The 13,491-nt window shown below is 41.6% G+C and overlaps 1 protein-coding gene across 1 annotated transcript in view; it reads left to right on the top strand.

Moving 5' to 3' along the window:
• LOC123976054 (potassium voltage-gated channel subfamily H member 8-like) overlaps window positions 1–11,064 on the top strand; it is a 51,657-nt gene extending 40,593 nt beyond the window's left edge. Inside the window, exons 11-15 of the mRNA XM_046057863.1 lie at window positions 1,785–1,999; window positions 5,127–5,401; window positions 9,613–9,722; window positions 9,923–9,975; window positions 10,141–11,064. Coding sequence (XP_045913819.1) covers window positions 1,785–1,999; window positions 5,127–5,401; window positions 9,613–9,722; window positions 9,923–9,975; window positions 10,141–10,899 — 1,412 coding nt within the window. The 3' untranslated portion in view covers window positions 10,900–11,064. The remainder of the gene's footprint in view (window positions 1–1,784; window positions 2,000–5,126; window positions 5,402–9,612; window positions 9,723–9,922; window positions 9,976–10,140) is intronic.
• Window positions 11,065–13,491: the final 2,427 nt, after the last annotated feature.

A 13,491-nucleotide genomic window follows, 5' to 3' on the forward strand; every position in this document is an offset into this window, starting at 1 on the left:
ATAGCATAATGTTTGGCCAGTCTTGCCTTCAGTTTATGTTTTGTTCTCCCAGTATACAAATGGACACTCAAGTCTGTTACCCACATACATCACAATGTATAAATTACTTTATGTTATACTTATGACTTGATGTTATGTCAGTAAAATAGTTGGTATATTAGTACAATGATTGCAATTCCCACACCTGCGGTTACCTGCTCTGGTGGTTAACCACGTTTTATGCTGTACAGGGCGAGATAACTCTTGACTCTGACTTGAATCTGAAGCTAATGGTAGGGGCATCAGGAAAAGCTTCTCTGTCACTTTTTAATACTTAATACATGTGGATATTGAAACACACATTTGCCTCCTCTGTCTCCCATGTAGCTGTAGATACACACACACACACACACACACACACTCTGACTTTCTTGCTCACATACATAGAAACACAAAGCACGCACATTGAATTTTTATGATTTTTACTGCCTGCTATCTCTCTCTCTCTCTCTCTCTCTCTCTCTCTCTCTCTCTCTCTCTCTCATACACACACACACATTCAAATTGTTTTGGCATTGCCACTTTGGATATACAGCTCTGGAGAATTCAGTGAGGTAGAGAGAGGAAGCAGAAAAAAAGAGGAAAGAGAAAACACAGACCTGTTGTAATCTATAACAGTGCATCTGTATCCCATAGTGTTTACTCTAACTTATGTATAAGACAGTCTGACCATACATTCAACCCTCTCTGCTGTAGAGTGTGTTAATTGTCATTTTAATGTTCTAGCTGCTCAAGGTGGAGTTTAGTTAGGTGGTTTCCAACCTAGGGATGGGTCCCCTCCAACAGGTCACAAGATGAATTTTGCTACACATATTTTTTGGACTTTGGCAACGAGACACTCCTTACAAATCAAAAAGGTTGGAAACCACTTGTTTAATCTTTGACAGTGCTGCGTCTTTTTAAATTTATCATGCTTTTTTTTGTAAAACCCAATCTGAAAAGTAACTACTAACCGTAGCTGTGAGATAAATGCATCAGAGTAAAAAAGAGTTACTTGAGTACCGTACTTCTGTAAATGTACTTAGTTACATTTCATCACTGACTGCAATTAATCATAACAACAGCACACTAACAATTAAAGTAGGTGTCACCCACTTTCCATTTATACCTGGTCTATTCTGCTCCGTTGTCTCCGATTGCAGGACCCCCCCTCCCTGTCCTTTCCCTTTATCTATTCACCTTCCTACCTCATCCCTCCCTCTGTTCATCCCTACCTACATCCCTTCATCCTCTTCTCCCTCACCCTTTCATCTTCTCTCCCCTTCATACTCTCTACCCTCACCCTTTCATCTTTTATTCCCTCCTACCTTCCTCCTCTCTTCCCATCTTCCCTCATCCCTTCCTATTCAATCTGGGACACACCTTTTTCATGTCTCATTCTTGGTACTGTCTGGGGGCCCATAATAAGCTCGGGTGAGAACACAAACACGAGTCTCCCTCTTCTCTACATCCTCCTAGACCAGCCTAACGGACGACATCCTTCTTTCACCATCACCCTTGCCCTTTATGTCCATTCATCCGTCCCCAAACATCTGTGCCTTCTGAATTTCCATTAAACCTTTAAATGACATATTGCTGTGGTGTGGTCCCTGCTAGTGAATCCTCTTTGGTTTTGGTATAATCATGATAATGCACTGTACCAACATAGACGGCCTCTCGTAAATTTTTAATGAAACCTGGTGGCCTCAGAAACATTCTTTACCCTTTGCCTCGACTACAGCCCTACCTGTATCTCTGCTTTCCAGGTAGGGGTGACCTGATTGGCTCTGACTGTCTGACCCAGGAGGAAGTGATTAAGACTAACGCCTGCGTGAAGGCCCTGACATACTGTGACCTGCAGTACATCAGCCTCAAAGGCCTCCGTGAGGTGCTCTGTCTCTACCCTGATTACTCGCAGAAGTTCATCACTGAGATCCAGCATGATCTGACGTACAACCTCCGGGAGGGACACAGCACTGAGGTACGATAATGCTTTTCTGATCTGCCTTAACACATGTGGGATCAAGCTGTTGGCCACTAACATGGTTGCTTTTTTTCATTTTAAGGGCCCCTGCAGTGAAAATCTTGGTTTCTATAATTTCTGAAATACTTACTCAAAGTCGCCCAGTCATCCTCCTCCACAGGCACACCATCCAACTCCTAGATACTAAGATGTTCACAGGCCAGATGGGATATGCAATCCCACCAGCATGTTCTGGGTCTGCTCTGGGATGATCTGAGGAATCCCAATCAGATGCCCCAAACAACCTCAATTGGCTCTTCTCAACAAGAAGGACCTTACCTTTCATTCTTTTCAACACTACCCAAAGCTTATGACCTTATGTGAGGGCTGGAATATGGCTTGACCGGTACAATGAGAGTTTGGCCCTCAGGTCCAGCTCACTCTTTAATCCCTCCCACGTGCATCACTGCTGAAGGTCTACCAATGCAACTATCGATATAGCGTTACATCTTACCCTCACTTGTGAACCAAGACCCCGAGATACTTTAATACCTCTATGTGTCTCTCCCTCTGAAAAAAGCGATAAACAGTTTAAGTTTAACAGCTTTCTGGTTGTTTTCATTTGCAAATGTATTATTATCACAATTGTTAATATTACCATATGTCTCAATTGCATTGGAGATTAATCAGCTCATGTTCTACATGTCTTAAAGAAAATTTTGGATAAGTTCCACAGGAAGAGTCCTTCCCTTTTTTAGATTAGTGCGGTGACCTCCTCCACCCAACATTTTACGCAATGCCAGAGTGATGGCTTTGCACTTGAAAAGGATTAGCCATCTGGACTGGCAGCGAGGAGGAAGCCATGGCTTCTGCTTGAGATGCAGCCAACAGATAAAGACATGAGCTAAACATGGGCAATTCAGATGCCAGGGATTTACGGATGGATCTCAGCTGTAGCACACACATGAATAACCAGCATATACTGGAAATAACTATGTCACATTTGAACTGTGAGTGAGCTTGTTATTTAGAGCAGAGTTACAAGATAAACATAAGGGGACGAGAGCATCTATCAGCATGAAAAATACTTAAATAATACTTAACTGACGTGTTTTCCTGGATTTAGAAAAAGGATACATGTTTTTTGGAAATCCTTCACTTCAGTTCTTAAAGCACCATGACACCTTCCCATAGATAAGTGTAGTATTACACACTTGTATACAGTCTGACATACAATAGATATGCTATGTTCTCAAACAATCCAAATTTCAAGCAGATTAGACAAACTATTTAAATGTCACAAAAATATTACATAAACATTGCTGGATAGATGCTACATAACAATATTAATACTGTGGTTTATTGCTATATCATAAAAGCACAATCCCAACTTATTTATTTGTTGGTACATTTCAAACACAGAAGCATTTCGAATAGCTTTAAACAAGGCAATTAAATTCATTAAAACCGCATTTCAAAGATAATAAAGAGGAAAATAAAGTCAGTTCAAGTATAGAATAGAGTAAAAGTCATTATATTACGTGCAGTGCATTAACAAATAGTGCCAAATTTGAAAAAGGTAATAAAATGCAGTTGGAAATATAGTACTTCAAAAGTTAGGTACTTTTTGAAAGCATAAATATAAAACTCAAGTGTATGCTTGGCAGGCACATTACTCCACAGTGTTGTCAAAACCATACACACACAAACATGTGCACATACAGAGACAGCAGTAATGCATCCTCCACCAAGCGCAGCGTGGGACTAAAAATATCATTGTCAGAGGAGTGGGGGAGGGGCGGGGTCATCCCTGGCTGGATAAATATAGAGCAACAACCAGATGGAGACGAGACAAGGAAAACATCAGGATGAAAAGAAGCTGCGGGGGAAAGGGAGAGGAGGAACCTCGCTGATATTTGCATTCACGTGCCGACACACAGACAACACACACATGCAACATCATACTCTCACATAACAAAACACAACATATTTGTCCTCACTGATACAGAATGATATACATGCCCACACACTAACATGCTGCAAGCTGCGTCCTTTACATGTTCACCCATACCGCATCTCATATGCATAACACACACATACATGTGCAGTGACCATATTTCATCATGCAATGTCTCTCACATGCAACATACACACATATTTCTCTGTCTTTACACTCACAAAGACACACACACATAATAGGCTGATGCCCTTACAGTGGCATGCAGCATATCAAGGGTGGCACGTGCTGAAATTCCAAACAGTCCCTTCTCCGCTCGAATCCCTCCAGGCAAACCTCTGTGCTAAATTTAAACCTCTGTGATCTAAAAATACCAGCCGGGCACGTGAGCCAAAGACAGGATGGAGAAGACAACAACTAGAGAGGGAGAGAAGGAGAAGGGCGGTAGTGACATGGGAAAAGAGGAGGGATGGGGGGGGGGAGCCGGGATTTGTTTGCCAGTGCTTTAATGAGGTTTAAATTACAATCCAAAGAAGGTGCAGGAAATAAAACTCCAATAACCTTCCCCAAATATATGTATCAGCCACCAATAACAACATGCTGACTGCAGGAATTTTACTTTGAAAGGACAATCTGTTATGCCTTGTTTGGAGTCCTGAACATCTACAAAGCTCATCTATATTTTTTCATCCGAGCTCGTAGAAAGCCTTCAGAAAGAGTGAATGGTGTTTATGCTTGCTTGGTTTTGAATGAGAAACTGAATGGATATCAGCGGCACTGCAGCTATTGTGAATGGCAACTGCTCACTCTCGGCAATGCTTTCAAAGGCTCAGCATCTCCCTCGTCCGGTCAAAGAGTGAAGTGACGCTGCACTGACTCAACCTTCCTGACGTCTTGTTAATCCTCGCACTGTGTCCCAATTACAGGTTGTGGTGTGTTCAAAGTGGAAGTGTGATCAAATTAGGCCAAAAAATGTCAGTATGCATAATAAAAACTACATTTGTGGAAATATTTGTAGTGCACATGATGGCGAGACAGCTCCAGAAAGACGTCAGAAAACAAATGTTATATTAAATATGTGATTTTGGATACAATGGCTCAATGATGCACTTCTTCTCTTTTGCTATCTGTTTGTTTCAAACAAACGATTACATTTTGCTGGACCCTGCCCTCTTTGTCACTCTTCAGGCAGACTGTGAGAGCAACGGAGGGATCATGAAGAAGCTTCCATCCATCAAGGAGGACGAGGAGGGATCAGGTTCAGAGGATGAACACTCGCCTCTACCCAAGATGCCTCCCCTGGGCAGGCTGGGACGAGGCCTGCGCTCCCCCCTGCGCTCCCCTCTACGCTCCCCGCTGCTGCCGGCCAGAACCTTCAGACCGGTGAGCGATCACACCCGGCCGGCCAACCTGCAGATCCCCATGGTGAGCTTCAGCTGCCTGCAGCCGGACCTCAGCCCTCGGTATGGAATCATTCATTGATTTATTAACTGGGTGCTAACTGTAAGCTTGGCTGGAGGAGTGCATTCAGTGGTAGTAACCCGCTTTGGGAATTTTACTTGCATTCTTTGTGACTTTATTCATAAACATGAACCCTCTACATGCTAATTTGCATGGAGTCCCCCAGAGAGGCGGCAGCAGACGCTCAGATGGAGGAATCAATTTATTTTGGTACAGCTGTGTTAGGGTCCACAGAAGCATAAATTGTGTCACTGTGTCTATTTTCCATTGAGACATTTAGGGAAAAAGGGGCATTACGGTGGTAAAGAAAAAGTGACAATGTGTTGACTGATTTGAGTTTTATTTACCACTAATAGATTGAAAAGTCTGCTCATCAGAGCATACTCTGCACCAATGAATTCTATTTTTAAAGGACATATGCAATCAAGTGTCTGCAGGAAAATAAAAGGGGAAAAAATCAAAATTAAATTATATAAAATAACAAACATTTTGTCTGTTAATATAGAAAATTAAGTCCATTTTACATTGTTTCCATAGTGTTGCAGCAGAGTCATCATTTGAATTAGTGGGTGTTAACATTTCTGTAATTTTGCCAGTGATAATGCACTTTCAAACAAAGTTCATAGTAAAATTTTAATTTTGTCATACATCATGTGCACACAAAAGAATTTAATTTCAATTAGATTATATTAAAAAAATAATTTAAAATATTGCCTGGTCTGGACCTCCGTACATGAAGGCTCCATAACTTTAGTGTTGAGAAGACTTGATTGTTGTAATGTTGTTTGTGCAACCCCTGTCTGACGACGGATTAAATTATATTGTCAAGGTTCAGATCTAGGACCCAGAGAGACTCTAAACAACAGGCAGGTTTAAGGAATTATTCACAAATAAAATGCAGAGCATGTAAGGCTGATTGGGTTGAGGCTGACTAGGCCAAGCAGGTGGGTTTAAGCTGAGGCCAGGGAGCTGACTGGCAGACTGAGCCGACAAATGTGAAGCTGGGCAGGGGAGCAGATGAACAGACTGGGCAGGTGAAAGACAGTGAAGACTATGGGAACAGACTGGCAAACAGGTAGGCAGGTTAGAAGAAATATCCAGGCAGAGGAATCAATGTCCAGAAAACTCTTCTCGAGTACAGAGCACACAGGTTCATACCTGTCAATTTTGGGATTTGAAAATAAGGGAAATAGTTAGAGGGATGTTTTCAGGCAACTTAGGGTTAAGACATAGGGATAGGACTTAACAATCCAGAGGGGAAAGGATGTCTGGCTGCTGCTTAAATAGAGCTGAAACCCAAGGAAGCGTGGATAAGTTGAGACAAATTAGACGAAGTGCAGGTGTGTGCAGCCAGCTCCCACGGCAACAGTCACGCCTACCAACTTCACTGCAAGCAAGGAGATGGGGAAAGAGAGAGAGAGAGAGAAAGAAAGAAAGAAAAAAACACAACAGCTACACCACATACGTAAAAAAGAGAAAATAATAAAACGCTCTTTCACACACGCACCAGATGTCACAACTGGGTCACAGCAGGAGGGGTTGTGACAGATATTGTGTCCAGAGCACTTTCTGTTATGTAATACTACTGTCAGTGGTGACGCGAAAATTTTCATTCATTAATGTCCAAAATCTCAATGTCCTACAAACAGGGAATAGTGAATGAAGGAGCGATGACAGTCAGATACAGCTTTTGTCTGTATTAGCGTAGAGCATATGGGAGTCTGACTGGTAATTAGTATGTAGGTGTGTGCAGCTTCTCCTCCTTATCTGCTGTCACTGAGTGCAACCTTTGAACCTGCTGACTGACATCATCTGGGTAAGATTTCCCTAAGCGCTCTCTGTCATGATCCATTCACCGTGAGGTGCAATATGCACGTGATGATTTTGAGTTTGACAAATTGGTGAACTTTGTAGAGTATAGAGAGCAGAAGTGTGTAACTCTCTGAGATCAGTGTGTTAGATAATAAATGTTTTGGCTGAGGCTACACAGGAATGGGGAAGCTTTGATCATTTTGATGTGCTGATAAAGGTTCTATTATAATGTTGGATTATAAAAAGAAAGGTTTCCCCACAAAGAATGCAACAACAAAAATCTAGTTACTAAGTTCTGTATTCAGCAATCATTATTAAATTTATACTGTTCTATAACTTATTTGTTTATTTTGCATGCTACATCATTAGACAGTGAAATTCTTCGATGATTAACTTTGTTGTTTTCTCTGGGTGTTTGCATATTAAGTAAGAGTAGATGGGTAAGGTCCAGAACTGGCACACTGTTTGGGCTTATTTTGTCCTACTTATATCAAAGCCTAAGGATCTGTCCACGCAGCTCTATTACAGATTGTAGAGAGAAGAAACGAGGGAGAGACGCAACAAACGTCCCTGTCCATTCATATTTATTGTCCCCAGAGGATGAATCCCATGATTTAAATGACTCACTGATCTTTTATCTTGCACCACCATGTGGGGAAATTGCCATTTAAAATAAACAACAGTGACAATAATAAATTATGGAATTTAATATTCAGATTGCCATTGAATTCAATGAGCACCATTTACATGTTGGACATTGCATGATTTTTCCTCTAGTATTATCCTCACACCAAAATGTCAGCTTTGCACGCAGGATATTTACAGGGTGAATTATTATGAAATTTGCTGAACACTTTCCTGCTCCCAAGGGATTTGTCTACCTTCAGTAGAAATTGTTCAGTCCCACTACTGATAAGGGTAAGAGGGAATTTATGTGTAATAAATGTCTGAAGATATCAGCCAGAGCCTTAATCAAGCGCCTAGAGATCCCAGATGAGAAGATATTATTAGCTTAGACTTCGCATGATATACTGCACTTGGATTCAGTGAATGAATGAGGAATCTTTTTATTGCTTTGGCGATTGAGCCATGTCCAGTTTGTGTTTATGAATAATGGAAAGTCTATAGGGACATGTGGGATCTTGTATGCTATCTTGAACAAGGAAAAGCCATTTGTACCTGCCTGCATGTGTAACCTATAGAGACATGTGACCTTTATCTTGGCATCGTGTTATAAGGTAGAAATGGTTTTCAGTCTGCTGACACCATGTTTGGTGAAGATTATTGTGAGCCAGGTTTCAGAGACTGATGAAGACTTAACACAGCATGGTTAGGGGAGTGAGGCAGCCTACACAATATACACACAGAGGTACAGACATTAAAGGTAATGTTGCTATAGACTGAATGAAAAATGGTACAGATATTTATAGTATTAATGATAATAATTGTAATGTTAAATATTATAATAACAATAGGACTAGTAACAATAATTGTAGCAGAGGGTGTCAAGCAGGAACACGGGGGCAGCAGGTGACTTGCAACCACAAATCCAGACTCCACAGCTCCAAAACCAGAAACACCTGCAGGTCATCAAATGCCAACACCAAATCTGAAGGACACTTCCTGTCTGGGGATATTTATCCTTCCTAGATCTATAGAGGTTTACTAATCATCCAAATAGGGTTATTGTTCACCCCTCTATTCATGTGTAAGGAGTTTATTAGTCATTGGCTCAAATAAAGACCCACTGTGTGTCCTTCAAGCCACATGCAACACTTTCTACATAGTACCAGTCAGTCTGTCTGATGTTTAGATTACAATGCTTCTTCATATTGGAATCTATTACTATCCATGAGTTGTACTCTAAACTGTGGAGCCAGTAAAGCCAGTAAATTCTTGTAGAGTTGTAAGATTCAGCCTTGTAAGATTCTCAGAAAACACTGATATCTGGTAGCTTGAAGTCTGAGATACTGTCTCTACCTTACCAGTCTAACTGTCGTCTCCCTAACAAGGACATGACAGCTGGAAGGTCAGTGAACACCTGTGGGGTCAGCAACTACAAAACTAGACCTTGTCTTACCTTTCCCTGTTACATCAATTAAGCCCCAATAAGAAATAGCTTTAACAATGTGGAGCTTCTGTCTCATTGTCTCACACTGACTAATTAAGCAGCCATCTTTGATACGGAAAATCCCGAAAAGTCTCACTTTTGTTGTCTGTTTAGGACAGTGAAGTACACTAACTAAGAATAATCTGCGATTCGGAAAATAAAGTAATCAGTTTATTCCCATATAGTTTATTTATTATTTATTTATTTTAAGTTGGAATGCCAGAATTATTGCCTTGTTACCTGATTGTCTTGGGTGAAATTCATTGACTCCCTCCTCTTGTCTGTCCTCAGGTTTGTGGACGGGATTGAGACAGAAAACCAAAGTGGTTCGGCTCCGAAATTTGATTTTTCTCCCAGCGCAACTCAGAGTTTCCTACCCAGCCCCGATTCAGCTACCTCAGGTTAACACACATACACACACATATATACATACTATATATGAGACTGGACTGGATCCCATTAAAAAGAAAGGTTTCGAGCTGTAGAGCCGCAAAGACACATTTATGTATGACTCAATAATTCATTCTTGATTATCAGTCAGCTGCTAAAGTCCTTACTGGCATGGATGTGTGTGTGTGTACATTTCGTTATATGTCCATAGGGGCCCGTGATGAGGGTGACACCATGCAGACTATTGCTAAGCTAAAACATGAGGTAAGGCTACTTACACTAAGGTGTTACGGAGAAAAACTGACTTTGACTAAATAGTAAATTCAGAGCTTTAAGCCAAGATTTGACATTACTGTATGACAGTATCCTAAACTGGAAAACAAGACAACCAGCATTTATGACTCTTCAGTCTGACTCCCCTCTCTCCAGATGAACGTCCTCTCCCGTCAGGTAACCGCTGTCAGTCAGGAGCTGCAGGAAATGACACGTCTTCTCAAACCCCTCTTCCATAACACCTCCACGCTGCTGATACCCAATGCTGTGACTCCGCCTCACAGCGTGACATCACACAGCTGCTCCCCGGCCCCACCCCTTCTTACCCAACACACACCTGTGGACCACTCAGACGATCAAAACCCTTCATCCATCCTGGTACCTGGACCGGCCTCTCAACAGCTGAGCTTCACGAAGGTGTTACAAGGAGAGTTTGATCCACTTCAGTGTTCACCCTCCCGAATCATCACCTCCCATAATCCTCCAGTTCCTCATCAGGCTAGCACTTCTCCCCCAGTGTCTCATTGCTCAGCTCCCCCATCACTTAACAGCTCTCCCCATGAGCACACCATCATGCCACATCCCTACTCCTCCTCCTCCATCCCCTCTATCTCTTCATCCATCTCTCCCCTTTTGGTGGACTTAGCAGGATCTGGTAGTGAGCCACAAACACAGCCTCAATGCCGTATCCCGCTCCTGTCCCAGTCTGAGTCCCAGCTCCGGTTCCAGCCTGAGTTCCAGTTCATATCCCGGTCTCATCCCCATTCCCTTTCCCAGCCTCAGCTCCATCCCATTCTCCAGCCCTCCAGCATGGCAACCCGCTCCCGAGAACCCCTCCTGAACCTGCAGGAGCTGGAGTGGGGAGAGCAAACCGCTCAGCTCAGCTTCATTAACGAAGGACAACCCTCAGTGTGAACAGAGAAGACTAAAATCTGGACTGAAAGACAGGAATAAACTAGCATGCCACACAACTTACTGCATGACAGACATTTGCCCGAAGATTGGCATGTGAGATAAGATGTAAATGCATCGATTTTAAACTATTATAAACTGTTATCATCAGCACCCGTTGTAAACAGATCTGACAATAAAATAGGTTGTTTTATAGTTTCATTTTGATTCGTTTGACAGGATAACACTTCTGCATACACTGCGTGATATAAAAACAAGACAATTGAACCTTCAGTAATAAACTCTTTTAAAGGAGACCTATTGTACTGCATTTCCAGTCCTATGTTGTAGTTCTGTGACTCCTGTATGGCAGCTTTGCATGATCCAAAGTTAAAAAAAATCCTTTTCTGTCTTATACTGGCCCTTCATGTAGGGCAGGGGTATTCAATTAGAATTCAAAGAGGTCCAGTTACAGAAACTTTCCTGAATCAAAGGTCCGGAACATCAAAACGACTAATTTGCGTTATCATTCAGTACCATAACGTATAGTTGTACGGTCTGTCAAATCAAATAATATTTCAGTCAGTTTTCACATCAAACTGGAGGGATAATAAATAATAACTATTCTAATAATAAATTATAAATTTAAGTAAACTAAAATAAAGTGCCTATAATTTTTTGAAAAAATGAAATAAAAAGTGTAGCTTGAAGTGATGAAGTGTAGTCATAACCAATTTTATAATAAACACTCAACACATCATAACAAATGAACAGCTGTAATGCCTCCTCTTCTCTTTCATTCCCTCTTATAGAGCAACCACCTCCCTACTTTATCTTCAGTGAGAAACGTGAGCTCTAGTTTGTCCTGCCAGCTAGGATTGGAGATCTATGCGATATTCTGGTGTTGAACTGCCCGTGGGAGGAATGTACATGTAAGAATCTGTACATTCTTGATTAAAAGCCATGTGAAATCTCTTTTCCCTTTCGTCTCCTCAATTCGTGTTTGTTTCCAAAACGTCTCTGGTGAATCTCACGGACTCGACTCGCAAGCATCGGAATGCACAGATTTGATTGGCTGAGCAGCGTCATATGAGACGATTGAAGCACATGCGATTGGTCTGTGAGTTTCCTGGGCCACTAAACCAGTACAGTAAATTCAACAAAAGCTGCGCCGGTTAAAATAGAAACGCTCCGTCATGAGGTAGTAAGTCTCAATAATGAATCGGCTGTAGGTCGACGGTCCAGAGAGGACAGCGGCTGGGTCCGGATCCGGACTGCGGTCCGCCTATTAGTGACCACTGATGTAGGGCTTCATTTCAGCCACTGTCTGAATCAAGCTATAGATGCTCCTGTCTTTTTAAGGCCTCCCTCTCAAAGCCCACTGTCTTCTGATTGGCAGAGACCTGATGCACGTTACCAAGCTGTTGTTGCCACTGAGCTGTACAGACAGACTAAGCATAGCTGTGCGGAGCAAATGACCATATAGGGAATACCAACTCCATCTAGCTCTGTATGTCATCAAAGGGATCCGTTGGTAGAAAAAACTGTTGAAAACAGAGTTAAGTTCAGAACAGGAGGAAATCTGAGGTTTTGGCTCACAGGAATTTAATTGATCCATTGTAGATAAGTCATAAAATATTGAAAAGCATAGTAGGTCTCCTTTAACAGTTGATCACATAAATGAACGCTCAGTAAAAAGCCCGATTTCTCCCAAATGTCTTTAAAACCACTCCGCCACTGCTTCTCGGAGACATCCAACAACTATAGGAAGAAACTTAAAGGACCAATGAGTTTGCAAATTTCAGCTCCTTAACTATAAATTGTGCGTACGTACATTATAACGGATTTTTTGATGGTTAAAAAAAAAAAAATTCTATTCAACCAGATCTTCACATATGGACGCGTGGTCAAGACCCGTTGGCATAAGTTTGGAGTTGGTTGGGATGAACGGGTGAGCCAGAAACTGAACTTTCAACCAGGAGACTAGGAGAAAATTGTGACGTTTTGCAACATTAACAAGTACTTTTATTTTTTTTTATTTAAGTCTAAATGGACGTTATTTATTGACAGCGGAGCTCTAAACATTAAAAAACGACGCTAAAGGGGTACCCAGAGAGTTAAAAGCATGTGTTGTTCCATTCCAGGAACTTAACGGCACCTTGAAATCTTGTTTCTGCGGACCTCCAGTGCGTTCACGTTCCACATTGCTGCAGTAGAAGTGTACTCCAGGGTGTATCAGTACACTGTGACATTACTGTTGGGTGTGATTACAGGCGCAAAAGAGCATTCTGACCACACCTATTAGCATCAGTTTTTGTAATTGGTAAATTATTGTTGCATGGTAACAAAGTCTGAAGATTGATTTGAGAAGTGTGCACCTCACAATATTTTATTTATCTTTGACAAAAGTTAAAGTAAATCAAATAAATTAAAGTCGTGCAACTAGAATTCATACCTCTGCTATTAATTAAAATGTTTGGCATGGAGCGAAAGGTTCAATAATCTCTTACAGCTCTTTCTGACAACTCAAGGTCCACTTACTGAGATCGCAATCCCTCATGTACAGCACAGTGCACTCCTACTTCTAGACACTCCCACTCATTGATGACACAACCC

This window comes from Micropterus dolomieu, linkage group LG01 (assembly GCF_021292245.1).
Source record: "Micropterus dolomieu isolate WLL.071019.BEF.003 ecotype Adirondacks linkage group LG01, ASM2129224v1, whole genome shotgun sequence".
NCBI lineage: Eukaryota > Metazoa > Chordata > Actinopteri > Centrarchiformes > Centrarchidae > Micropterus > Micropterus dolomieu.